General features: G+C 39.0%; 1 protein-coding gene across 5 annotated transcripts in view; it reads right to left on the reverse strand.

Annotated features, from left to right (window-relative positions):
- The window catches only part of NIPBL (NIPBL cohesin loading factor), a 128,497-nt gene that overhangs the window by 33,384 nt on the left and 69,088 nt on the right, over window positions 1–26,025 (reverse strand). For 3 of the 5 annotated variants that reach the window (XM_083465635.1, XM_083465634.1, XM_083465636.1), the window contains 6 exons: window positions 25,565–25,658; window positions 14,984–15,616; window positions 6,276–7,784; window positions 3,240–3,422; window positions 935–1,138; window positions 64–135 (listed from right to left, as the gene is read on the reverse strand). In XM_083465635.1, coding sequence (XP_083321761.1) covers window positions 64–135; window positions 935–1,138; window positions 3,240–3,422; window positions 6,276–7,784; window positions 14,984–15,616; window positions 25,565–25,658 — 2,695 coding nt within the window. The remainder of the gene's footprint in view (window positions 1–63; window positions 136–934; window positions 1,139–3,239; window positions 3,423–6,275; window positions 7,785–14,983; window positions 15,617–25,564; window positions 25,659–26,025) is intronic. The other 2 variants (XM_083465637.1, XM_083465638.1) reach the window with 1 other exon arrangement.

The following is a 26,025-nucleotide window of genomic DNA, read 5'->3' on the forward strand; positions in this document are numbered from 1 at the left end:
TTAATGGCAGCTAACAATGGCAAAGACATTAAAGGTAGGAAACAACGGTGGCAGCAACCTTACCTTCTGGTGTTAGCTTTGGTTCATAAGCTTTCCTCTTCTTTTGTTTCTCTCTTTTCTTCATTTTTCTAGCCACTTAAAATATAAAATAGAACATTTCCACAAATGTTTTCTTATATGGCAATGCACAGATTGTGTTCAGACATCACAATAATCATGGTTTACAGAGATGGGAATGAGCCCAGCCTCCTCCCTGGCTCATATGCTCTCCTCTCCTCCTGCTGCATGGCTGTGAGAGGAGACAGGAAACTTTCGCTTCCGCTTTCAGTTACCTGAAGCTTAGCATTATGTCCAAACCCTAAACTGAGGTTAATCTTAATTATGGGTTGTTGAAATAAACTAGCTTCACAGCCAAGGTTAACAGCTTCCAAGCAAGCCAGGATGTTTGACTTCCAAATCCTGACGTGTTTCAAAGCCATTAACCATAGTTCCTGGTTCACATGAATGGAAAGCTATGGACAATTGCAGCTTCCTGGTTTGTTTTGTTGCCTACATAAAAGGAGAAGCGACGCAGGGGCTATGTGTAAGTACATACAGCTCATGTATGATTGCGGCTTATTAAGCCAAGATTTCATCGTGTGAGTGCAGTAATTCTTGGGTTCAGGTAGCTGTGTCACATGTAATCAATCTCAAAAACTTCCACACTCCTCCTTGGGGACATACTGGAGTAGAAGAGGAATACAAGCCAGGGGAGACTAGGCTTCTTCCTGTCACTATAAAGTATGGTTTATCATGACATTCAATATGACCAATACAACTTTAAAACTATCTGTCAATAAGTCAGGTTTTTAAGAATACTTTTTTAAAAAAATTAAGCCTTAGGAAAAAATTATCACTAATGTGAGAGCAAGTTTAACAGTGGTGTGATAATTACCCTCACTGAGGCTAGGAGGGGGAGAATAATCATCTACATCTGAGTCTTCTGGACTACGATTGCGATATCGACTGCTACCAGAGCTCCTCCTTCCTTCATGATAGTGGCTACTCCTTTTATGTTCTCCAGAAGCTCGTCTGTCATGTTCTTCATATTGCCAAGCTTTATCATCCTCTCTATCCTTTTTATGCCTTTTCCGAGAAGCTAGAAATTAACACACTGTTATGAATGCAAAGTCCAGTTTAAAGAAACTCAACTTATCTTCCAACTAGGAGCAATTCACAAGCATGTTTTCACTTCTTTCTTGGTGCAGTAGCAATCATGGAGGACAAACTGATAAAGATCAAGTTGCTAAATTCTACTGAAAGTTTTCAAGCACAGTATTCAATATACAGAAACACGGAAGCCCATCCTTTCCTGTTTCTGCTCCCAAAAGCTTTTTCAGACTTGTATTTCTTGTCTAAGGTATTGCTGTGCTTACCTGGGCTTCATTTCTCACCTTCGATTTTTGAGTCAAGATCTGTATAAGCTATTATTATGGTTGATGTCTGACTTTCATTTGCTGTTTTCACTTCAGAAATTCCCACTGCTAAATATATAGGCTGAAGTATGGGTTGTTTTTGTTTGTTTGTTTGAGGTAGTGCTAGTGGTAGTTTTTTTAAAAAATTAAGCAGCAACATCCCAGATGTGCATGCAGAACTGACTTGTGTGCCAGCCACTTCTTTGAAACCTTGAAGCTGTTGCAGAATTCCTTTACTTACATTATTTCTCTTGCTCACTGAAACAAACATGTTCTCTCTTCTTTACAGTTTTCATCCCTGGCTCCAAATCTCATCAGGTGTTCAGTTTATATGTCTGATTCTCACTTTTCAGGCTCTCAAAAGTTGGAGGGGGGCCCTTAAAAATATACATATTGATGTTCCTGCCTGGACTCTACATTAATCTGACCCTCTTCTTGATAGACCTAATGTCTCTTATTCCATCAAACTTCTGCAACCTTTCTGCAACCTTTCTTCTTTTGCCTCTCCCTTAATAAGAAAATTAGTATGTTCCAGAAAAGTTTCAAAATGTAAATTTGAATTTCCCTCCTATGCCTTTTCTCCCTCTTACTCTTTATAAAAATTGCCTATTGGTCGAAATTAGTGTTTCTTGACTGGATAAAACTGTGTATCTCTAGCTTCAGTTACTGAAAGGTATACTTTTTAGCTAAAACTTTGATTTTCATTTCAAGACCAAGGACACCATTATTTGTATTATTACTTTCAATTTTCCCCTAATTCTTTTAATTTTGTTTTAGAAATACAATTAAATTGCAAAACACTTTGTTTAGGGGCCTATTCATTTTATCTTCTTGTAAATAAAGCATATCTGTAGCACCATGAAAGTAGTAGGACAGGAACCCAGAAGTAGGCATGTGCATGTTATTTTCCACTCCAAATTTTTTCAAACCCTTCCACTGAACCATAAAACCTTTCTTCTGATGTTTCTTTACATTTTGTTCACTTTTTGCTCAGTTTCTAAGAAGGGAAGGAAAACATAGTAAGCCATCTTTTTCAGCCCCACTAGATCAATTAAAGGTGATTAAATTTTCTATAAAACACAACTTCCAGAAGCACCACAGATGAGTTCTCAAAATAAATTTGTTTACTGTTTAAAGAAAAAGAGCCATGTATGAGTTCCATGACTACGTTTATCTCTGTATTGTAGTGAATTCCTATTAAGTGACCTTTGTCTAAGTCAGGCATAGGCAAACTCGGCCCTCCAGATATTTTGGGACTACAACTCCCATCATCCCTGACCACTGGTCCTGTTAGCTTGGGATGATGGGAGTTGTAGTCCCAAAACATCTGGAGGGCCGAGTTTGCCTATGCCTTGTCTAAGTTATTTCCCCAAGAGTTGCCATACTACACCAGCATACCTCAACACAGCCTACTATAGTTTCCTCAATATGTCTACAGTACCCTACACAAGAAAACCATCCAGACTTGTGAAGGAGAGCCAGTAGCTAAATTCTGTCTCAGCTCCTATTTGTTTTTATCTAAGGTACTCAAAATGTGACACTGCAGGTTACTTAGCTGTTTCCTTACTATGCTGAATCAGGAAGTGATTTACTTCAGACACTGGGTTACTCGATGAAGACCACAGAATGCTGGGAATGTGTACACCTACTTGGTCCCCACCCCCCATGTGAACTACCCTGGCCTCATCCTTGTTGATCTGGCAGGACTGATTAGGAAGACACCATAAACCATTTTTAACACAATATATCACCGTTATCAAAATGAGAAATCACCACTCTACTTACTTTCAAAAGCTACTTCACTGTCATTGTCATCATCAGAACTGATTTCAGCGTATTTTGGTTTTTCATTTACTGTGCTACGCTTACGTTTGTTCATTTTCACTCGTTCACAGAGAGGCATGGTAGATTCAATTTCTGCTAGGAGTTCTGGAGGTAATTCCTTTAACACTGACTGATCTATGCTACCTATCAATGAAGAGTACACTGTGAGTGAATAAGGTTCAAAACAAATTAATATTTGCATGTGTTGATTAGAACTTTCACCTGTCCTTTCACACAGTATGACAATAGTTTCTAAAACTTAAAAAAGTTATAGCAACTAGCAACACACAGCATTATCAACAAAAATAACTAATTCAAACTTTAAAGTACAAATTGTTAATTAAAATATCAAATCAATCAAGAGCTCTCGTTTGCAAAAAATAAAACTTTAAAAAATCATCTCCCTCTTAGAAGCAGCCTACTTCAGCATGACTCTTCATAAGCACAATACACAACATTATATTTGGAACCATTCATTACCCATTTCATATTTGCATATGTAAGCAGATTGTGCATGTAACCAGATGAAGGCAACTTTGAAAAGCTAGTTATGTTGACAAAATGCATATTTCCAACTTATAGCAGAGCAACTTTACATACATCTTTAGATACACTGGCATCATTTACAATAAGCATACTGTACAAACAAGTAGCAAATACTTCAATAATACGGTTCAATTCAAGGACATGCCCCCTCCTGCCCTCAGCAAAGCCTTAACACAGTGAGCTGTGATGCAAGCAGCTGACAGTAACTGCTGAACATTGGGTGAAGGTGCTTCCCAAAAGTTTCTGCTCACAAAAAGTGCTTCTCTCCAACTTTTGGTGAGCCTCCCCACCCCCATAAAGACTTTCTGGGAGTCACCTTCAAATGATGTGAGAAATGAAAAATTTCCTACAGAAAAAGAAAGAATTGGAAAATTTTATATTTCATATGTTCATTAAGAGCAATGATAGAATGTCAAATGCAAAGAAGGCAATAGGTAAGCTTGGCAGTTTCAAAGTTTTTAACTTTGTTTACTGAATACAAGCAAAGTATGCTTGCTAAATCAGATCATTCTCTCTAGTCTCTGCTCCCCTCCTGTACTATTTATCCACAGTGAGCTGCAACATAACCACTGTGAAAACAAGGATCTTTCTCCAGTTATGAGAAATGAGAGACATTACCCTTCTCTAACAGAACAAATGACTGAGGATGAGATAAAACTCACAGACACCTCTTCTCCCACTCTGACCACCTGATGCATACTTCCACCCTCTAGATTGTTCAGTTATCTAAAATGTTTAATACATCTGTCATGAAATCAGTTCATGTGCTCAAATTAAAGCCTCTGACCCAGATATTAGTTATAGATCAGGAGCTATTTAAATAAACCAGTTTTACATTAACTATCAAAGTATGCTTGTTTTACAGCTTAATTACTATTGTCTCAGGCACATCTGTGAAAGGAAATAGTTCATTTTTCGAAGTGACAATGAAATCAAGAAATAAACCCAGCTGTAGGTCTTAAATGCAGACAATAATGACAACATTCACATATCACAGTGAGCCAGAAACCATGGTGTACCATGCACAAGCCCATTATACCTACTCTGCTCCTCCCTGCTTGTGCTGAGGAACAAAGCTTACCATGGACATGTGAATGTAGCCATTTTTTTAATGCTAAAATGGGAGTTGTAGTTCCAGCATCAGTGACCATACAGTAATTGCTCTGTTTAAGAATAGATCTCAATATTTTGCAACCAAACATAGACTGAAAGCTAGCCACTCTTCTACATTCAGCTAATGTTTACAGAAATAAAGACATATAATACATTGATGCCTTCATATATATATATTTGAAATTTGCAATAATTATAGTTACACGTGTGTGTGCTATGTAATAGTATCATGTTGAGCAAAAACCTTTAAAGGAAAGGATATTAATAACTGAGAAAGGACTACCATGTGTAGAAATGAGTAAATTAGCTACAACCTGGACAAGAACAGAAATGCAAAACAAGCTGAACATGGTTAACTAGGTGTACATGGCTGATCATCTGCTTATACTGTACAATATTTACAAAAACAAATTAATTTCCACTTTTTAGGTTGATATGCAGAATTAAACAGCACGAAATCTTCATCTGAGGCTCTTCTTTGTGTGCTTCTGCCAACTGAGCTTCAGCAGGTGGCTACAAGTGAAAGAATCTTCTTGATAGTGGCACACTTCCTCCTCAAAGAATTCCAGCCGGCGCTTACTGCAATGCCTTTTCAGCACCAAATACAGTTTTATTTTCACAAACCTACTAAATCATTATTTTCCCCCTCTTTGTTTTCTTTTATCTGTTTTGATCCAAGTATACTTTGTTGATAAAGTATTAAACAGGGAAATGATTATGTAATCATTATTTCCCGAAATCTAGGTAGATTGGAGCCTTCTGAGAAATTCCAACTTTAGGACAAGCCTACACCTGGAAATTTTAGAGCCATGTTTGTTTCATTATACCAAGCTAATATTGGTCATACCAATATGAAATTAAAAGACATGACTAATTTAGACCCATTAAAAGTCCACATTGGTTATACTTAGCTGGATAAAACAGATAGCATTGATTTTACTATTTTTCTGAAAGATGCAGCAGGTTACCACCAAAGATGAAAGCTAGGAACCCTAAGAAATAACGCCCAAGTAAATATATAATAAACTCGATTCCACAACTAGGCTGAAATAAAAACATGTACTTTTCCTGTGGGGTAGAAAATCAACACTTACAATGCTTTTATCTTTGTTAAACAACCTTTTTGGATAATCAAGCTATATAAGTACAATCTAATACAAAACAATCCCTAATATGTTTACCCATACTGATTTAGGAAAGTCATGGTTAGGAACAACAACAATGCAGCAACAACAACAACAACAACAACAACAAGAAAAACCCTCTCTACCAAAATTAAAATTTAGAATAAAACACACCACAATACTAAACATAATGGATAAAAACTTGAAAACTTACCTTTGTTTGATCTGGATGACTTGTTCTTGTTAGGTTTAAAACAAGAGCTTTTAGATTTGTCTTCTCTATCCTTAATAATTTTTTGTACATCATCCAAAGAAAGCTTCTGCAGAACAACAACTGGTTTAGCTCCTTTATTTAGATCCTCCACAAGCCCAATCTTCTCAACTTTGTCCTTCGGTTCACCCTTAATTTCTGATTTCCTTGCTTCGTGCATGACATTACCATCTTTATCACGTTTGATTTTTGGAATGATAAAGTGTTTCAAAGCCCCCGATCTTCCCCCCAACAAATAACTGGGAAATTCCGCTTTATTGTCTGTGTGTGCTTTGTTACTATCCATTTTGCTCTTATTACCATCTGTCCTTCGTTCATCTTTACTGTTGTGTGATTTAAAACCCGGTCTATCTGGCCTTAATTTACCAATATCACTTTTACTTTCTTGTTTAATACGAGGGCTGTCAGGTCTTGATCTCTGATCCCCAGATGACAGCCTATCCCGGGAGTCACCAGACTCATGCCTGTGTTTTCTGTCTAGTTTTTCAGGTTTTGTGTTATCAGATTTAATGATATATTTAGAGTCATGCTCGCCCTTACTCGAAGACCTCAAATACTCAGGTCTTCTCAGCTTGGATGAATCTCCTCTGTGTCTTTCTGATTCACCCCTGTCCTCAGATTTTTGTTTAAGGTTATCATGATCCCGTCTTAGAGAGTCAGAAACTGAACGTCCATCTGTCCTCTGTTTTAATGCATCAGGCCTTTCAGATTTCACTCTGGAAGGATCAGATTTCATGTCCATTTTATATTTAGATATATCAGGCTTCTTTTCTGAAGATGATTTACCAGAATCCCGCCTGTTTTCATGTCTGTGTTTGGGGGTTTCTGGCCTGCCTTCATTCTTCTGCTTTGGGGTTTCTGGCCTGCCTTCATTTTTCTGTTTTGGAGTATCTGGCCTCACTTCATTTTTCTGTTTTGGAGTCTCAGGTCGTTGCCTTATATCCTGTTTGCCATTATTCTGCTTGCTCTCGTTTGGTTTCACATCCACCTGTCTACTCTCATGTTTGCTCTCATGTTTAATTTCTGCCTGCTTGCTTTCAGTGTGTTTAGTTTCTATCCGTTTACTCTCATTTTGCTGCACTTCTGCTTGTTTGTTTTCATTGTGTTGTATTTCCACCTTTACACCTTCGGAATCTGACTTTTTCCTAGGGATGTCAGGGTGGTTTTCAGATTTTAGTTTAAGTACTCCAATAACATCCTCTTGAGGAACAAAAACAGAACCATCGTTACACTGCTTTATCTCTTCAGGCTTTTTGATGATGTCAGAGTCCTGAGTAGCAGTTGCCTGAGAGTCCGCCCGTCCTGCTTGTTGTAGATCAATACTAACCATCAAGGCTGGCCTTGACCCATTTCCTGCAGAACCTGTCTCCTGAGAAGCTGGTTTATTTCCTCCAGTAGCACCTCCAGCCTCCTGTGGATAGGAATCTTGTTTTCGTTTCTTCAAAGGCTTATCTGCAAATCAAAGAAAGAATAAATTAAAAATGTTCATTTTAGTGAATTTCAAGGAAATGAAACATATGAATTTTTGTATGTTCATAGACTATGACACATAACTGGACTGCTGTAGAAAACAATATAACTTAAAATGAATTATGGAAAGCTACTGAGATTTAAAAACAAAACTGTGACACTAAATTATGTTTGAACAATCTACAGCAAGATAGAACCAACTATACCAGCAAGAACAGGCAATAATTAAATTTCATCAACATTCATTAAATAATTATTCTTTGAGGAATAAATATGATTCTGAATTACATCTGTAACCTGAAGCATCTGTAACCCGAGGTACCACTGTATTCGGTCTAAAAGATTTGTGGTTAGCAATGAGCTTTTACAAAATTCCTGACATCCACCAGGGGGAGCCCTGAGCTCTGCTGCCTGCCAATGCAAGAACTGCTAGGCAATGCTTATTTACAAATTTATCAGTGGGAAATGATAGGATTTGATTCCCTCCCCCCCCCCTCCCCACGCGGTTGAGCTAAGACTTCACCTGTTCTGGTGGTTACTTTCATTTTCTATTTTAGTTTTGTGGCTGCTTATTCCTAAACAAACAGCCCACAATTTGGGGCAACAAAAGGGAAGTCAACAAACAACTGTAGTAGCACCAAAGGGGGAGAGGAGGAAGCAAAGTAAAAATAAAAACAAAAACATCACCAATTCAAAAATATACAATAGGAAAAGCACCAGACCAAGAAAAGGCAAGTACTCAACAGAGAGCAAGGAGACTCAATCATCACCAACTGCAGGCAGGCAAAGTCAGTCTGATGTGAGGGATCACTCCTCCCACCAGAGGAGGCAAAAGGCTTCAGTGAACCTGCCTGTTCCTTCCAGTAGGCAGTGCCATCTCTATGAGGAACACCATCCATCATTCTCTAGTAAACCCTCCCCTGCCACCGAAGTAAGGAACTTAAAAAACTAAAGGTAGCTAAACTAGGTCTCTTTAGTCCTGGCCACTGAAGCAGGGGTGGAAAAGGTGGAAGAAAACCCAATTTCTGAAAGACAGGTACCATAGCACTATAAAAGTGAAGGTGGAAAGAAAATCATTGCACAGAGAAATCCTGCCTCCTACTTGACTGAGCATAGAGCATGCCAGTGTCTGGGTGATTGGATAGTGCCAAAGAAAGAAATGACTAGTATTCAACAGTCACAAAATTCATTAATAAATCTATAGCTCTTGTACAGATTTTTAGGACTACAGAAATTATCGTCCAGCAATCAGAACTCAGACCATCAGCCATGTCTTGTGGTCAGCAAGACAGCCCACCTATTTTTACAGTCCTCAGGAGAAGTTTTGCCAAGGCAGAGTGGCTTGGGGAATCAGAAAGTAAACAGACATTATACACCTTTACACTTAAAACCTCATTATTTTTGTTCTCCTGGCATGCATTTGTTTGTATCCCTAAATACAACAATTTTAGTTTAACCAAAAATTCTCAAAAGCCTTTTTTTCCCCTGAAACAATTTGGAGATTTCACCCAGAAAAATATGTCACTTTGAAAATTTTATCTGAATGCTCTCCACCATTTTTTGTGGTGAACACTTTTTCCTTCTACAATGCCTTCGAATGGTGTTAGGTCCAGGCAATGTAAAGAATGCAAAATGGTGGCCAGGCTGCCAACAGTTTCTTGCAACAGCAGCGGGGGGGATTAATGAGAAAAACAAGCTATACTACTGCTTTATAAGTTCTTACTTCGGTTGTATCAGTATCCGTTAGCTACACTGATTAGTGAGCTCTGATCCACAGGTACTATTTTTACCTGTATGGATATTCTTAAAAAAAATTACTTGGTATACATTCCTTATTCATTATTTATTCATTATTTAATATGCAGGTTGCTCAGTATTATTTTTGTTGTCATTCATTGTAATTAATGTCTGTAATTTCATTATCGGCTGACGAAGAGTCTAGTTCCAAACAGTTGATCCAATCCGGATATACTGTACTGCTTATTTGCTGATTGCTGTTGAATTTGTTACGTTGGAGCACCCACCACAATACTTTTTGGGCATTGAAAGGCATCCTGCCTGCAGAACTTTAGTTTATGGTTGCCATCAATTTTGATTTTAATTAATTTTTATAATGTTTTTAGAATGTTGCACTACTTTAGTGTTGTTAGCCGCCCTGAGCCCTGCTTCGGCTGGGGAGGGCGGGATATAAATAAAATTATTATTATTATTATTATTATTATTATTATTATTATTATTATTATTATGGTGTTCCTCACCAGTAACTCTTTACATAACTGTTTGGTTATGAACTGATATATATTATTTGGATATTACTTGGAAATTGTAAACTCTGGATGACATTCTACTACCAATTATAATATATTTATCACATTCATTAGCCACATGTTGCGATTGTGTTTCAATAGATATAACTACATTCATAATGGCAAGCCTAATCCCATTTCTCCTCTCTCCAGAAAGATGATGAAATGCTTATTCCCCTTTTCCCATTCCCAATTTCTCTGTCCATAAATAGGATTGAGAATTACAATAGATCATTTGCATACAACTAGTTTAGATTACAAAACTACCAATAGTGGACATAAAACTGTCTTTTAAAAAATATGCATTAAATCCATCTCCTGATAAGAAAAAGAGTGAGACACTAGTAGAAGGAAATAGTTAATAGTTAAACAATTACCTCTGAACTCTGAAGGATGTAATCAGATTCTTTGACTTTTCATTGAATCAAAGATCAAAGTGACTGAAATCAGATCATATATAATCCTAGGAAATGAGATCCTTGAAGCTCAATATTTAAAGATGGCAAACACACCACAGAAAACAGCACAACACAAAACATGGCCACTTCCTTTTTGTTCACTTACAGGTATGTGCATGCTAGAATGAAATTATGAGAAGTCTTAATTTCTTAATTTGTGGAATTTTGGATAGAATTTCCTACATACAACAGAAAACTGGAAGAAGCTTAAAACAGTGATGATGCAACTCTCTGGCTTTGTGCGTGAAAGGTGTGTGGAGACTTCAACACACACTTGGTGGATCGAACCATTCAAAAAGGTTGTGGACATATGTAGCTTTTCAGTTGTTTTAAATCAGATCTACATTTCCGTAAGTCAAACCAATTTCTTCTCCTTTCATTGGATAAGGAATCTCAGCACAGGACTTCAATCGTGGCTTGGAACTATGTTATTCTAAATGCATGCATTTTTACACATACTGACTCACAGTCCATCAATGCCCCACCTAAAACTGTCATTATTTGCTCGAGTTACGTTGCCTAGCCCACTATCTCCAGGATCTATTCAAGCATTACGGACCCCTGGATTTACCTCACTTAAAGAACAACAACCAGCGCTTCCAGTTTGAGATCATCCAGAATCTCAATTTATCCTATGTTCTGCAATTTATGAATCAGATTTTATATATTATCCATTCCTTGAGCCACATAATTAATAAAAGGTGCACTGACTCATGCATAATGTTGATGGATAGTCAAACAATTTGATGTTGATCTGTGTATTTTTAACTCAGGAAATGAATTTTCAATTAACAGTATCGAACTTACAGTGGTATCTTCCAGTTCATTTTTCTCAAGCCCTCACTAGTAGATAATGTGGCAAGGCTAAAAGCTGCTATGATACAGATATAATTCAGATCTCCTGGGCTACTAGATCTTTTAAGTATATCTAACTGGGCACAATATTTGTTCTGACTGTTAAGCTTTCCTCAACATACCTTGAAAAGCGCAACCCTCACTTTACAGTAGCAATTTTAGTTTACATATCCCAAATATCTGGGAATGGGTTGGGGGGAAAGGAAAGCAGAATGGTGTTTTTTTAAAAAAAAAAAAGTTTATAAAAAAGCAAAAAAGGGTAAATATGGATTTGTAATGATTAGGAAGCTGATTTCAGGATACCTTTATATTGTGTCACTAACATTAAGATGTAACACACGTTTCTGAACCAGCTGTAAGAATACATATGAAAATGATCTGATAAATTTAGTAAAAGTATTAGATTTACAAGAGAAAAAAGAAACACTAAATCTGTATACAAGTAAAGTAATGCCAATCAACACTTTGAAACATAATTATGCTAAACCATTAAAACAGATTAAAGCTTCATTAAAGGGAAAATGAATTTTAGACTTTGTATCACACACTTGGTGTCTTCTGACAGCTGAAATAGTGACCTGGTATGGTACGGGCTTCCATCACTGAAATATAGCTCTACTGTTGTAGTAGATTATGCAGGACATGGCATTCTTATCTAATGGCACAATAGTGATTGCATCAGATTATTAGGGAAAGGCACTCCCAAACTTTTCATGTTGGTGACACACTTTTTAGACATGCAAAATTTTGCAACACAGTAAATCAGTTTTATTAACAAATTGGAGGTTAAACTAACCACTTTCCAGCCCCGGTAGGAGCACGGAGAGCATTCACGAGCACACCGCAGCCAACATGCTGACGTGTCACAACACACAGTTTGAAAAGTTCTGCTCTACCTGCTACCTATCCTTCCCATAGCACCATCTATTTAACATCTTCTCAATCTCACAGGGTATGGAAAGCATTCCTGTTACTATAGCATCTGATACCTCTCTCCCACATCTGCAGCAGCTGCAAGGCATGTGTGCATTGCATCCATTGTCCCAGCTCTAGGTTTAACCCAGAAGAGGGAAACATTCCTCCATTGTCCATACTGGCAAAGACACAACAAACAAGGGCACTTCCCATGGTCTTATCAGGTGCTATAAAATTTACTGAGAGCTATCATTTCAAAGAAAAAAAGAGGCAGCATGTATGCTGATTGGACTATTTCACTGGACCAATGGAGCTAAAACAATATGTCATCTACACTGATTTCAGAAGAACTAATGTAAGTGTTTGTATTTACAAACCATGGTATCACTGATATCTTATACCTCCTAGATATTTCAGATTTAGAAAACTGGTGGTGATGTATGTTAGCAATGCTCTGCCAAATTACTTAAGATGTCCAATTTTAACCAATTATGGATAAAACATAACAATTGAAATTGCAGGCAACGATGGCTCTATGCTATTTGAAGATATCCCTGTTTGCAACTAGAACTGGTGATTAACTTATTGGTGTCAGCCTAAATATGTATCACAAGCTATTGGAAAAAAGAATTTCAAAGGTATAAGCTAGCGTTCAGACAACTTTTAAAATAAAGAAGGAGCCCTTTTCCTATGTCTTTTACTAGCATTGACAATCCAACAATTCAGTAGGTTTGATTGTCTTTCCATTTCTCCATGAAGCAAATGTTGAGGAAATGCTGCCAAAATGCTTTAACAATGAAATGTAAGTAGGCTACATGGATATTCCCATACTGAACAGCAACAGCCATTTCTATTATCTCAGTGTGGAGGCAAGCAGAACACTGCAAGGTAAAATGTCAATCATGATGATTTTGCCTGCCAATAGTCTCCCCTGAGAGACTTGGCATCTTTCTTTTATTGCTGCTTTGTGCACATGTCCAGCAGCATTTTTACCCTAACTGTGGATCTGCACCTGTTCAAAAGGCCAGAATAAGAGTAACTAAGTTGCTTCTGATGAGGCAAAGTTAGCAGCCCAGATGGAGACAAAAAATTGCTTGGGGTACCAACTAGCAAAATTCTGAGGTGAGAGCAACTATTTGATCAAATTCCCCTCTCATTCCCAAGCATGTTAAGCATCCATTCATAGAACAGAAGTGAGAATCCATATGCAGGAGCCACAGCTGTTTTCCCTCTTTTGCCTCCATATCTTCTCCCCCTTGCAAGGAGAAAGTTTGCCTTGCATTAGCCTGGAGAAGTTGGAGAGCTGTGCCTGCAGCCTTAATTGTGATGAAATTTGAGCATTTGTTCTATTTGAGAGAAGTGCTGCCCATAAACTTTTCCTCTCTTTGCACCCGCCTCCCCACCAATGACTTGCCCAAAGTGCATGTAGTTCTACCCTCTTGGTGACAGAGCTAAACTTGTGCCAACTTAGGAGCTGCCTATTTCACATTATCTTCTTCTCTTCCTACTCTTCCACTTCCTTCCTCAAAAAAATCCCACTTCCCCCCTAAATATAACTCCCACTCTATCTACTAACAAAAAATCGGGGGGGGGGGGGAGAATAGCACACTTACTTGAAACTAAGCTCAACTGAACACAAAGTTACATTTCTAAGTAAACATGCAAATAATTGCTCTCCAGGTCTGATGGCAACAAACTGTGGTGATCCGTTATCTTACTTTTATGAAATTGTTCAACCTAGTTCTAGCATGGCTTTCAATCACTAATAACTTGGTGACATTTCTGACGATATATGCATTGGATAGATATTAGATGTATCTCCTAAAATGAATTAATTTAGTTTTACAAGTAGAGTAGGTTCGCAAGTCTGTTATTTTGATAATGAAAGATGTTACTAGTTTTATTTGTGGTTAAACAAGCACAGGATTGATATTAGTTCCATTCTCTCCCTCCCTTCTTTTCTTCTTATTTCTCATCACTTGAGGTAATGAGGGGGGAGCACAAGGGAGAATTGAGCAGCATTGGATTATGATGCTTAGAAAAATAATATACTAAATGCAATCACTGTAACAAGATCTTTGTGTGATGTTAACTCTGTGGTGTGTAGTTCAGATGTAAATGTCTACTGATAAAGGAAGGTCACTGCAATTGTGTCCTGCTCCAGCCACATTTTTTACAGCTAGATTCACCACCAGTATGTTGTAACTGGCTCTGGCAAATATATACACACAAAAACCAGATCCTGCAAGCTGAAAGTCTGCCCACCTTAACAAATGCATTACAGGATGAATGCTGCAAAAAGTGGCTATCATCAATTACAAAGCTTTTCCCTTATCCCTTGCTCTACTCTTGAGAAGAGAAATGCAAGTTACAGTAAACAGCCCTATCCTATGTCAATCCAGTTGGGTTCAGTAGCACTTATCTCCAAGTGAGTATACACAAGATTACAACCTAAATTGTATTCCTTTTTGGTTTAAGAGAGATTTGTCACACTACAAGTTTGTTCTCTAAATATTCAGACACCACTAATCACCAACTTTGTACTAAGAATGTGAATTTATATGGAGATTATGGTTTATTTTCAAGGACTTCTAGGAGATAGGAAATTTGATTAAATATAAATACAGCACATACGCAACAGTTTTACCTTTGTCTTGCACTTCTTTTGAAAACCGTTCCCTTTCAATAGCTGATTCCCGTTCTATCCGTTCAATTTCAGCCAATGCATCCAATTCTACTTCATCATATGGCGTGATAGTTCCATGTTGTGAAACCTGTTGATGCGTCTGTACCAAAGGATTTTGAGGTTGTTTTGCAGAAACTGAAGTGTTCGGTTGTAAAACAGGCACTTGTTGTGCCTGAAGGAATGCTGTTTGTTCATGCTGCGGCAAACACTGAGCAGCATTTAATGGGCGATTAATATCCTGTGGAGTAACTGGTGTTTTAGAAGTCTGTCCTGGATACTGCACATTAAAGGAAATGTCCCCTTCTGACACGTTACTGTTTTCCAAACCAGAAAGCATATCATCCTGCTGGTCCATATCTGAAGATCTTACACGAGTAAGTCTTAACGTAAGTTTAGTAGAGTCCTTAGATGGAGAGCTAATGATATCATACATTGCAGCTTTTTCAGTCTGGTCTTTTTCATCCTTGCCTAACTTCATTTTCTTTTGTTTCTTTTGCTTTCTTTCAGGAGAATCTAATAATATGTCTGGGGGAACATCTCTAGGTGATGAGTAAGGTGGAGGCTGAGACTGAAGTATTAAAGGTGGTCTTGATCCTAGAATAATAATTCAGAAAAACTGAACAGTTATGTTGGTTCACATTTCTATGAAAGCACACAAAAATAGTCTTTATTAGTAATTTGTACTTGTACAGATATTTGCACTTACAAAATGGCAAAAACTCAGTTTAGAGGAATATTGAGGTCTGTAATATTCACTACAACCCACCTATAATATCTGCGGTAAAAGATGCCTGTAGCTCCTAGCAATTTAGCAATCCACATCTAACATGAGAGGTACCAAGAGGTAGAAACCATTTTGGGACTGTGCTCAACCGGGGCAGGGCTTCAACTATTAAAGAATGGAGTTAATCAAAATGCATCCAAGGCCATAGGGGAGAACAAAGTTTAAAGATAGCTAGCTTCTCACTAGAGTCCAGTGATCAAAGCCCAAAATAATGAGCTGTAGACAGGCAAATCGGACTGCAACTAACACACATCCATACACATATACACACATGCAGCGTCATGCAAGTTCCCTACTCTTAAGGATCTGAGAAAGGAAAATGACTCTAATAGATTAGCTGGTTTTGCCTCTTTCAGCAACTGGAACAGGCCTCTCACATGATTCTGGCATAATTTTTACATACCAATGCATTTTCTACTTACAAACAGCTGAAAGTATTGCTTTTGCCATGTTGCCTACTGTTATTGTTTGTTAACTAACCCCCCGCCCCCAAGATTGCCCAGTTATGTGAAAGATGTTGGTAAAGTCCATTTGCCATTACATCCTATACTAATTAAAAGCATTCATTTGCACTGACACACTACCCACTACCCTCCTGTGCTATCTAAAAAGTGTCTGAAGTAACACACAAAGTTTAACATCCACAACAATTTCCTCATATAAGGTTCTTCCTCTACTTAAGTACAGAGGTAGAAAAGGTGATTAAATTGTATGCCACTGCTGTATTTTCAGCTAGTGAAGCACAGTGATAGAGAATTTGTAGTAGTTCATGGTACTGCCAGCAACTGAATGCTTTAACACAGTAGCAGATAGGTCACATTCTGTGAAGTAACTAACAAAAGTCATATTCAAACTCAAATTACTTAGGTCCTCAGGTTTATGTAAGTAATGCAATAATGTTAAATTTAAAATAGAGTCCACATTAAAAACATGGATCTCTGCCTCTCTGTGTGTGCTTTATTCATCTTCTTTCCCTTTGCATTTTTGCAGTTATTTACTGCCATTTTTCCAGCATTTCTTCCAACCTGTAAATTTGTGAGCCTTGATAGCATGTTTCTGCATGTTTCAATTAATAGTGATTAATCTGTAATGCCCCAAACTCTATATTCCAAAGGAATCATTTACATCTCTAGGGCAGCACTGTTGCTGCAAAAAGGGCTTGCAGCGCCAGGGGAAAGTGTCACAGGGATTACCAACTAGCGCTGAACTTCAGGAATCACCAATCACATTCTAAATTTTGCTCTACATCTTAGGGTGTGTGTTTTTTTAAGTACATCTGAGAAGGATGCACAGTTAGAACATCAGATAAACACACACTATTTAATAAAGCAGCACTCAAAGCACTTATATGAACTCATTCTCAGAAAGCAATTAGCTTTTTTTAAATTAGGGATCCCTACTGCTACTTTGTGATACAATAAATCCAGCAATTGAAAAAGCTGCACAGGAAGATTGAAGAATTCCTCTCCTATTATTATTATTATTATTATTATTTTTCAATGATAAGCATCAAATAAGGATGCTTTACATACAGTTATCTTTTACCAGAAAGGGAGTTGGGCTATTTGACTCAGGTCCCATCTAACTCTGAGATGTTTTGCAATATTTATTATTTAAGTTACCAGTAGAGAATTTTGCTGAATGTTGGATGGTTATAAACAGTCTTGTCTTCTGAAGAATGCTTTTGCAGATGATTGTAGGTGGGGCTTGCAGAAATTTGGATTGCGTTGATGACCAGGCATCAACTCAAACTTACAAGTATACTCTACAGAGATGCAAGAGCCCCCTTTTCCAGATATTTCACTAGGCAGCATGATCTGTCTGATAGCGTCTATGAGTGATTTATCCTTAACCAAGCACTCTCCCATGAGCAGGGACATTTTCAATTGCTTCTCTAGCCTCGTGTTCATTTGCAGCCTCAATACATCCAACAACAGGTGACTCAGCTTCTTTGGTATCAGCAACTTTCAGGTTCAGGAACAATCCAAAACTTGCAAAGGCTCACTGCTCCATCAGTTTGCTTGCTAATAGATAATCCACTAGTCAGGTAGTAAATCTACATCACTTTGGTATTTATGCTTCTTTTCCCCAAAGTACTAATAAGTCTTCTCTTAAGATGATCCTGTGAGTCTCAGGATGGTGCTTCACCTCTATTAAGCAAATATTCTGTAGTCTCTATAGTTGAAATTCACCTTCACTGTGATGTTTCCTCATCCATAAAAGTATGCCAATATAGTACATATTTGGGGATCCTAAAAGTGTAAGTTTTGCCACTATATGAGGTATTGCCACTAATTGAAGAAACAAATCACTCCAGATGGCGCCTTCATTTTTCTTTTCCCCCTTTAGATGGGACTGGTCACAGTTGGAAGGGACTTTTCAAGCCCTCACCTAGTATCCGGAAATTAATTTACAGACTTGTATATATAGAACAATGAATATCCCATGTAACAACACACTGGAATCCAAAACATGTAAGCTTTTCTGCATGGCAATGAATGAAAGAATAAAAACTTTGTTGATTTAGTATTGAGGAGTCACTAGTCACACAAACTATTACAATATGTTTCAGTGAGTATATTGTCCAAGTACAGATGACCCCAAAACTATTATTCCATAGAGTTAAATGAGTTATTATTCTATAGTCAGTTAAATGCCTTCTCAATTATATTAGTACAAGTACTTTTTTTAATAACTTGGAAGTAAAGTATAACAAAATTTATTTAGTATTAATAACTAAGTGGTCCTCAGGCAAGCCAGAAACTTCTAGGGGCAATATTTAATGTCTCCAAGTAATAGTAATTATTATTATTATTATTATTATTATTATTATTATTATTATTATTATTATTTATTATGGCCAAAGACCAGTTCAAAAGTCTCCAAGTAAAAATATAAGTTCATTGAAAAGGTCCATCTTCTACCTCAAAGCATTGATTTTCTTATTCCGTGCCTAACAACTTTTTCCAAGGCAGAATGGTTTCCACCAGTCTAGAAATTCTAGAAGATCAGCAGATTTGCAGAATACAAACCTTATGGAGATTATCAATCTAGTCAACCTTGCCTCCAATTCAAGGCATAGCAGTTTAAATACACTTGACGATAATATGGAGCTAGAGAACGGATCATCTCTGCAACATACATGCAGCATAACAGACACTGTAAAAATCTCATTTACAAGGTAGCGTATTATAAACTTAATGCCACTCTAGGGTTGAAACAAAATCAATAAGCATTTAAAGTTTGCTATCAGTCTTCATACACTGGTTAACCAATTCAAACTTTCCTTAAAAAGGAAACACAAGAGCTAAAGGCCCTGGTTCCAGCTCTACCCACAGAAAATTAGTCACGCATAGCAAGTGGTGCCTCAGTGAACATCCACATCCTAGTGTGTGTATAAAAATTCATTCAGCCAGTTTGAGTGAGCCTGGATGAGCCTCTGCATAACATAAACATACAGAAGTCTGTTTCAGAATTTTCCCTGGATCAGGACATTCTTAAAGTAAAAAAAATTGGTTTGTTGGCATCAACACTTTTACTTCTTTTCAAGAATGATCAGGAATAGATCTAATTTCTGAAATAGAAATTACTTACCAGTAACGAATTATTAAAACAGAACAGAAGTACAGTGGTACCTCGTGTTACGTACTTAATCCGTTCCGGAGGTCCATTCGTAACAGGAAACCGCTTGTAACATGAGGCGTGCTTTCTCTAATGGCGCCTCCCACTGCTGTCGTGCCGCCGGAGCGCAACTTCCACTCACATCCCGGGGCAAAGGTCACAACAAGGGGCACTTACTTCCAGGTTAGCGGAGTACATAACCTGCAGCATTTGTAAGGGGGACGGTACGTAACACGAGGTACCACTATATTGTTGAAAGAGCCAACCAGGCGTGGATGAATGAATACACACACACACACACACACACACACACACACACTAATATTTTAGGGGTAAGAACTAGCCTGCCATTTTTTAAAATAATGGTATTAAAGGCATGTCTTTGGTCTAATACAGTGCAACAAAAGGGTGATATAAATTTAAACTAATATTCAAGCCTTTGAAGAAAAAAGATTGTCTGCCACCTACAAGCAAAGTAGTGGTTATCCATTCCCATTAAGCTTCTTCTAATGCCAACTGTAAAATATGATCAACATATATGGCTCCTATCATGCAAGATCTGCAAATATGTTAGGACAAATGCTAACCATTTGATTAGCTTGTGATTATTTAGGCTTTGTTTCTTCATCTAGTGTCCACCTATTCTTGGATGTCAAATAGCAGGACATTTAATGCTGGAACTTGGTATCAAATCACAACTATTCCATTTTTCAACCACTTCTCAGGAAGTATCAGTTAAACAAACTAAGGCAAAGAAAATACTTTTTAAAAGCATGGAATAAACATGCACCATTTAATAATGGGAATCGAAGGGAATGGTAGGCATCACAAAGGGTGCAGATAATGGAGACAACTTGCATCTGGTGCTTGTATCTGCCTCTCCACAACCCCATGACACGGTTGGGTGCTCATCCACTGTGCTCAATAGCTAAGTGGTGCTGTTGCTAAATTCTAGGTTAATGAATAATAAGACCATGCTCACACATGATCTAATTGTTGATAAAGGTGCTGACCAGGGTGTGCATTACCAAGAAAAAAGAATATAAGAAGAGCCTGCTGGATCAGTTAAATGACCTATCTAGTCCAGCATTCTGTTCTCAGTGGCCAATCAGATGCCTGTGGGAACCAACAAGCAGGACCCAAGCACAAGAGCACCATTCCCTCCTGTGGTTTCCAAAAACTGGTATTCATAACCATTACTGATGGCACCAGCCATCATAGCTAGTAGCCATTGAAAGCTCTACTGACTCCCTCTCCTGAACTTGTCAAATCCTCTTTTAAAGCCACCCAAGATGATACCCATCACTGCCTCCTGTGGGAGTTAATTCCTTAGTTTAATGGTGCAATATGTAAAGAAGTACTCTTTTTACGTTTCCTGAATCTTCCACCATTCAGCTTCTTTGTATGTCTACAAGTTCTAGTGTTATGAGAGAGGGAGAAAAACTTTCCTCTATCCAATTTCTCCATGCCATGCATAATTTTATAAACTTCTATCATGTAACCACTTAGTCGCGTTTTCTGCAAACTATGAAGTCCCAAAACTTGCAACCTTTCCTTATAGAGGATTTGCTCTATTCCCTTGATCATTTTGGTTGCCCTTTTCTGAATATTTTCCAACTCCACAAAATCCTTTTCGCACTAAGGTGTGAGCAGGAAAGAAGGGTGAGCCATATCTTTCCCAGTTCTGTCCCACTGTGTACTCAGTGCAGCACCAACCCAGGCTAGAGATGGGATTACTGTGGTTCACCAAAGTTCATTCTCCCTCATCAGGAAATTTCTATACCCCAGGGCTGGACACATTAGGCATATTGTTGTTGTACCACCCACCAAGCTGCAATGACTGAGCAAGTCTTGAGCGTGGTGTTGTAGGAATCCCAGACAATAATTCTGGGTGATTTCAGCAACCATGTCAAGCCTGCAGGTGGAGCAGCTCACAATTTCATGGCCTTCATGACAGCTGTCTCGGATACCCTTTACTTTGTCTTTGCTCCAAGTGGGGAGAGGGGTGGTCTAGAGCAGTGTTTCCCAACCGGTGTTCCGCGGCACACTAGTGTGCCGTGAGACACCGGCTGGTGTGCCGTGGGAGGGAGGCGGGCGAGTTGGGCGGCGAGAGGCGGCGGCGGCGAGGATCCGCGTCGAGCCGGGGGCGGCTCCGCGGTGCTGGTGCCGAGCGGCGGGGCAGCGCGCGCAAAAGGGAGGAGCGCGAGACAGCGGAGGAGGAGGAGGCCGGCATGTCCGGGCAGCAGCAGCAACAGCAGCAGCAGCAACTCCCGGCGACGGCTCCTCCTCCGCCCGCTATCGCTGCCACCACCACAACAGCCGCCGCCGCCTCAGCTGCCGCCGTCCCTCAATCCCTCGCTCTGCTGCCTCCTCCCACCCCGGCAAGGGGAAGGGAAAAAACTTTCACTTTTGTGCGTCCCTCCCGGCGTGACGCTGCGCGCTGACGTCACGGGGCGGGGCTTTAATGGTGGTGTGCCGCGAGATTTTTTCCCGGTAAACAGGTGTGCCGTTGCCCAAAAACGTTTGGGAAACACTGGTCTAGAGTAGGTGTCTCTGTGACTTTGTTGTCATGGTCAGACCACTTCCTAGTGAAGATTAGACTTCCTAGTGAAGCTAGCAGTATCCTCACTGCAAGGGTGGGGGAGCGATTAAGATAGTCTGCCCTTTGAGACTTAGGGATCCTGATGGAAACTGTTTTGGTCATCCTGTATTTTGACTTCTGTTGGAAGAAAGGAGTGTGTGTGCCCACAATCAGCTTTCAATACCACTGACCACGTTATCTTTCTGGAATGGCTGTCTGAGTTGGGGGGTAGGTGGCATCACTGTGTAGTAGTTCCAATACGACTTGGATGATTGTTTCCAGAAGATGGTGCTTGGGGAGTGTCATCCGGTCCCATGGAGTCTTCAATATGGGGTTCCACAGAATTCAGATTAATCCCCCATGTTGTTCGACATCTGCAGGAAATCACTGAGTGGGGTCATCTCAAGTCTTGAGTACATTATCAGCAATATGCTATTGATGCACAGCTCATCTTCTTTATATCTTCAGCTGCAGCAGTGGATATGTTGGACCAATGTCTTGCCTCATTACTAGACTGGATGAGAGCCAATAAACTGAAGCTCAATCCGGAGAAGACTGAGGCACCATTAGTGAATGGCTCCCTAGACTGGTGAATGGGAGGTAACCTGCTCTGGATAAGGTTACATTCCCTCTGAAGGAGCAGGTACATAGCTTGGTGGTACTTCTAGATCCATTACTGTCACTTGAGGCTCAAGTGGTCTTGGTCATGCTGCTTCCATCAGTTTCAACAGGAGGTCCAGTTACTCCCCTATCTGGACATGGATAGTCCAACAGTGGGTAGCACTGTGGTCTGAATCACTGAGCTTCTTGGGCTTGCCGATTGGTTGGTCGGTGGTTCAAATCCGTACAATGGGGTGAGATCCAATTGCTCTGTCCCTGCTTCTGCCAACATAGCAGTTCGAAAGCACACCAGTGCAAGTAGACAAATGCCGGCTACCTTGGCTGAAAAGAAATGAGCGCTGCACCCCATAGACACCTTTGACTGGACTTCACTGTCCAGGGGTCCTTTACCTTTTACCTTTAGTCCAACTACTGTTATATATGCTCTGGTGACCTATACATTAGATTACTACCATGCATTATATGTGGGGCTGCCTTTGAATGCAGTTTGGAAACTGCAGCTGGTGCACAATTTAGCAACCAATTTGCTCACAAGTGCACAACAATCTGAGCCCATAAAACCAATCCTGACCCAACTTTACTTGCTCCCAATTTGTTTCCAGGCCCAATTCGAAGTGCTGGTTTTGGCCTATAAAGCTTTATGTGACTAAGGACCATCTTTCCCCATATGTACTGACATGGAACCTGTAATCATAATCTGAGACCCTTCTTCAGGTACCCACCCATCCACCCTGATCCATGGGAGGTCCAGAGAGTGGAATCATGAGAATGGGCCGTCTCAGTAGTAGTTCCTCACTTGTGGAATGCTCTCCCCAGAGAAACTCAGTTGGTGCTATCACCACATATCTTTAGGCGCCAGCCAAAAAAAAAAAGGCATTTGGCTTTTAATTATCTATGGCTTTCTTGAATGGGTGGGATGTTTTTTTCCAGCTTTTGAAAAACTGACTTTCATATTTTGGGGGGTTTTTTATTCCAGTTTTAATGTATGCATTTGTTTATATATGGTAAGTCGCTTTGAGTTAACTTGGTAAAAATTGTGTCAACGGCCCTTTGCATCTCATCATTCCACAGGGTACGGAGGGCCTCAACAGATTTGGCCTTCACTAGGAGTCAAAGCCTTTAGTGTGGGAGGCCCTGTCCTGTAAAACTGCACACCTGTAGCAGTTCAAGGAGAACCATTCCCGCCTGCCTTCAGAAGCATTCTGAAAACAGTACTGTTTAGGCAGGCTGATTTTTTCTTTTTAATCAACCAGTATCTGTTGATATTTTAAATTATGCCTTGTGTCTGTTTTTAAGATCGATTTCATCATATTTTGTGTGTTGTAATCTACCCTGCTATATTTTATGAAAGTGCAGATTATAAATAAAAACATAAACATTATAAACACAGAATAATTTCTTTTTTAGATACTATCTAAATCTGACTGGTATTATCTAAAGACTGCCTTCTTTGTCCAGTAATAATATCTACGGTCAGCTCAATCTGCCCCTTGCTAGCACTCTTAATGTACATCTTGTCACTAAACAGGTTGAAAATAAATAGGATGAAGAACAAAACGTGCTCTTGGTGTTGGATTCTCATGTTATGGAACACCCTTCTCCTTGCCTAGATTGGACGGGTGACCTTTTTATTTAGTGATGCATTTAGCTGCCAAGGATAAAGGGAGCTTTATCTATCATCGCAAAAATTAATTAACACTGGTAGAAGGGCAGCAATACTATGGGGGGGATTATAGCACTATACATCAACAATAGAGATAAAGGTTTTATTTAAAACAGGCAGTACTGGAGTTCTGTAACTTCAGAAAATATTAGAAAGCAGTCTGCCACACATTCAAACACATTAATGTACATAGAAGACATATCTTTATGATGTAAAGGAAAGAAAGAGGATTTGCATTCAACAAAAGATGTAACCAAATATTATAAATTCTTCAGGTTGTACAGCAGCTAACTATATATCTGAGCTCAGCTAAACTATTAAGCCAACAAGTGGTCTAAACATGTTTCTTTCCCAACAATGTGACTAAAAAATTAATGTTATCATGAAGAAAAAAGTACATAATGAACATGTACTGACAAAAGGTACGTGTTCTTAGTTTTTTGAAACTTCTAATTGGAATTGTTTTTTCAACTTTTTGGATTTTCAGTTTCATCAGGAATTAGTGTTGACCAAGCTTGAATAACAATTTTTGAGGGCAGGAAGTAAGGTAAAGAATCCTGATATTTATTTTTTCAGTGTCCAACTCTGTGAGGCAGGCCTGCAAAACCTGTGACCCACTAAAGCCAGACTTGCCCAACCTGGTGCCCTGCAGATGTTATAGACTAAAACTCCCATCAACTCCAACCACTGACCATGATGATTAGAGCTGATGGGAGCTGTAGTAAAAGGCATATTGGAAAAGGCTTCATTTAAGTTATAGGCATCTGACCAGGTGGCCCTCCAAGCCCTTCCCATCACTGTAAAATAAAAAGAAAAGAGGGAGGGAAGGAGGGAGGGAGGGAGGGAAAACAGATGGCTTTGCAAGCTGCATTCTGCTTGATAGGCCAAAACTCTAAGCAGTATGAGGGTTATGAAAGGTATAAACAGTTATGAATCTGAAACCTGGAGGTTTTTTTTTATGTAGAAGGTAATCAGGAATTTCCAGAATAAATGTGCCATATTATTTATATTTTCTTAGAAATAAACTATAAACTATGATACAGTGAAACAGCCTCTCCCTTGAAACACACTTTAGCCCTCCATGTGGGCAATGTGTTGAAAGACTATCAATTTTCAAAGTGTATCAAAAGTTATTGTTGAGTTATCCTTTCATCTAACATAGTCATGTTCTTGTTAGAAATCCACAAGTTTTCTGTCCTGAACTTTCTTTATCCTGAACTTTTGGCACAGATCTAGGTTTCTTATCTACAACAGTATCAAAAGTACAGTTACCTTTAGGGGTTCCATCACTTCCAGCAGGAGAACATACGGACTGTGGTGATCTCAAGGAAAACGATGCAGTGTTCCTTACTGAAGAATCACCCTCCTAGGGATCATATTAGTGGATTATTAGAAAGGAGCAATTTTTTCAATGACTTCCAGTTTTTGCTTTTTATGAAGTTGCCACAAGAATAATTACCAGTGCAATTTCCCTATCATGCCACATATTAGCAACAACAAGGACTTCATTTAACAGTGGTACCTCTGGTTACGAACTTAATTTGTTCCGGAGGTCTGTTCTTAACCTGAAACCGTTCTTAACCTGAGGTACCACTTTAGCTAATGGGGCCTTCCACTGCTGCCACGCCACTGGCATGCGATTTCTGTTCTCATCCAGAGGTAAAGTTCTTAATCCAAGGTATTACTTTCGGGTTAGCGGAGTCTGTAACCTGAAGTGTTTGTAACCCAAGGTG

The sequence above is a fragment of the Podarcis liolepis genome, assembly GCF_965112155.1.
Source record: "Podarcis liolepis genome assembly, chromosome: 11".
In the NCBI taxonomy this organism is placed as follows: Eukaryota; Metazoa; Chordata; class Lepidosauria; order Squamata; family Lacertidae; genus Podarcis; species Podarcis liolepis.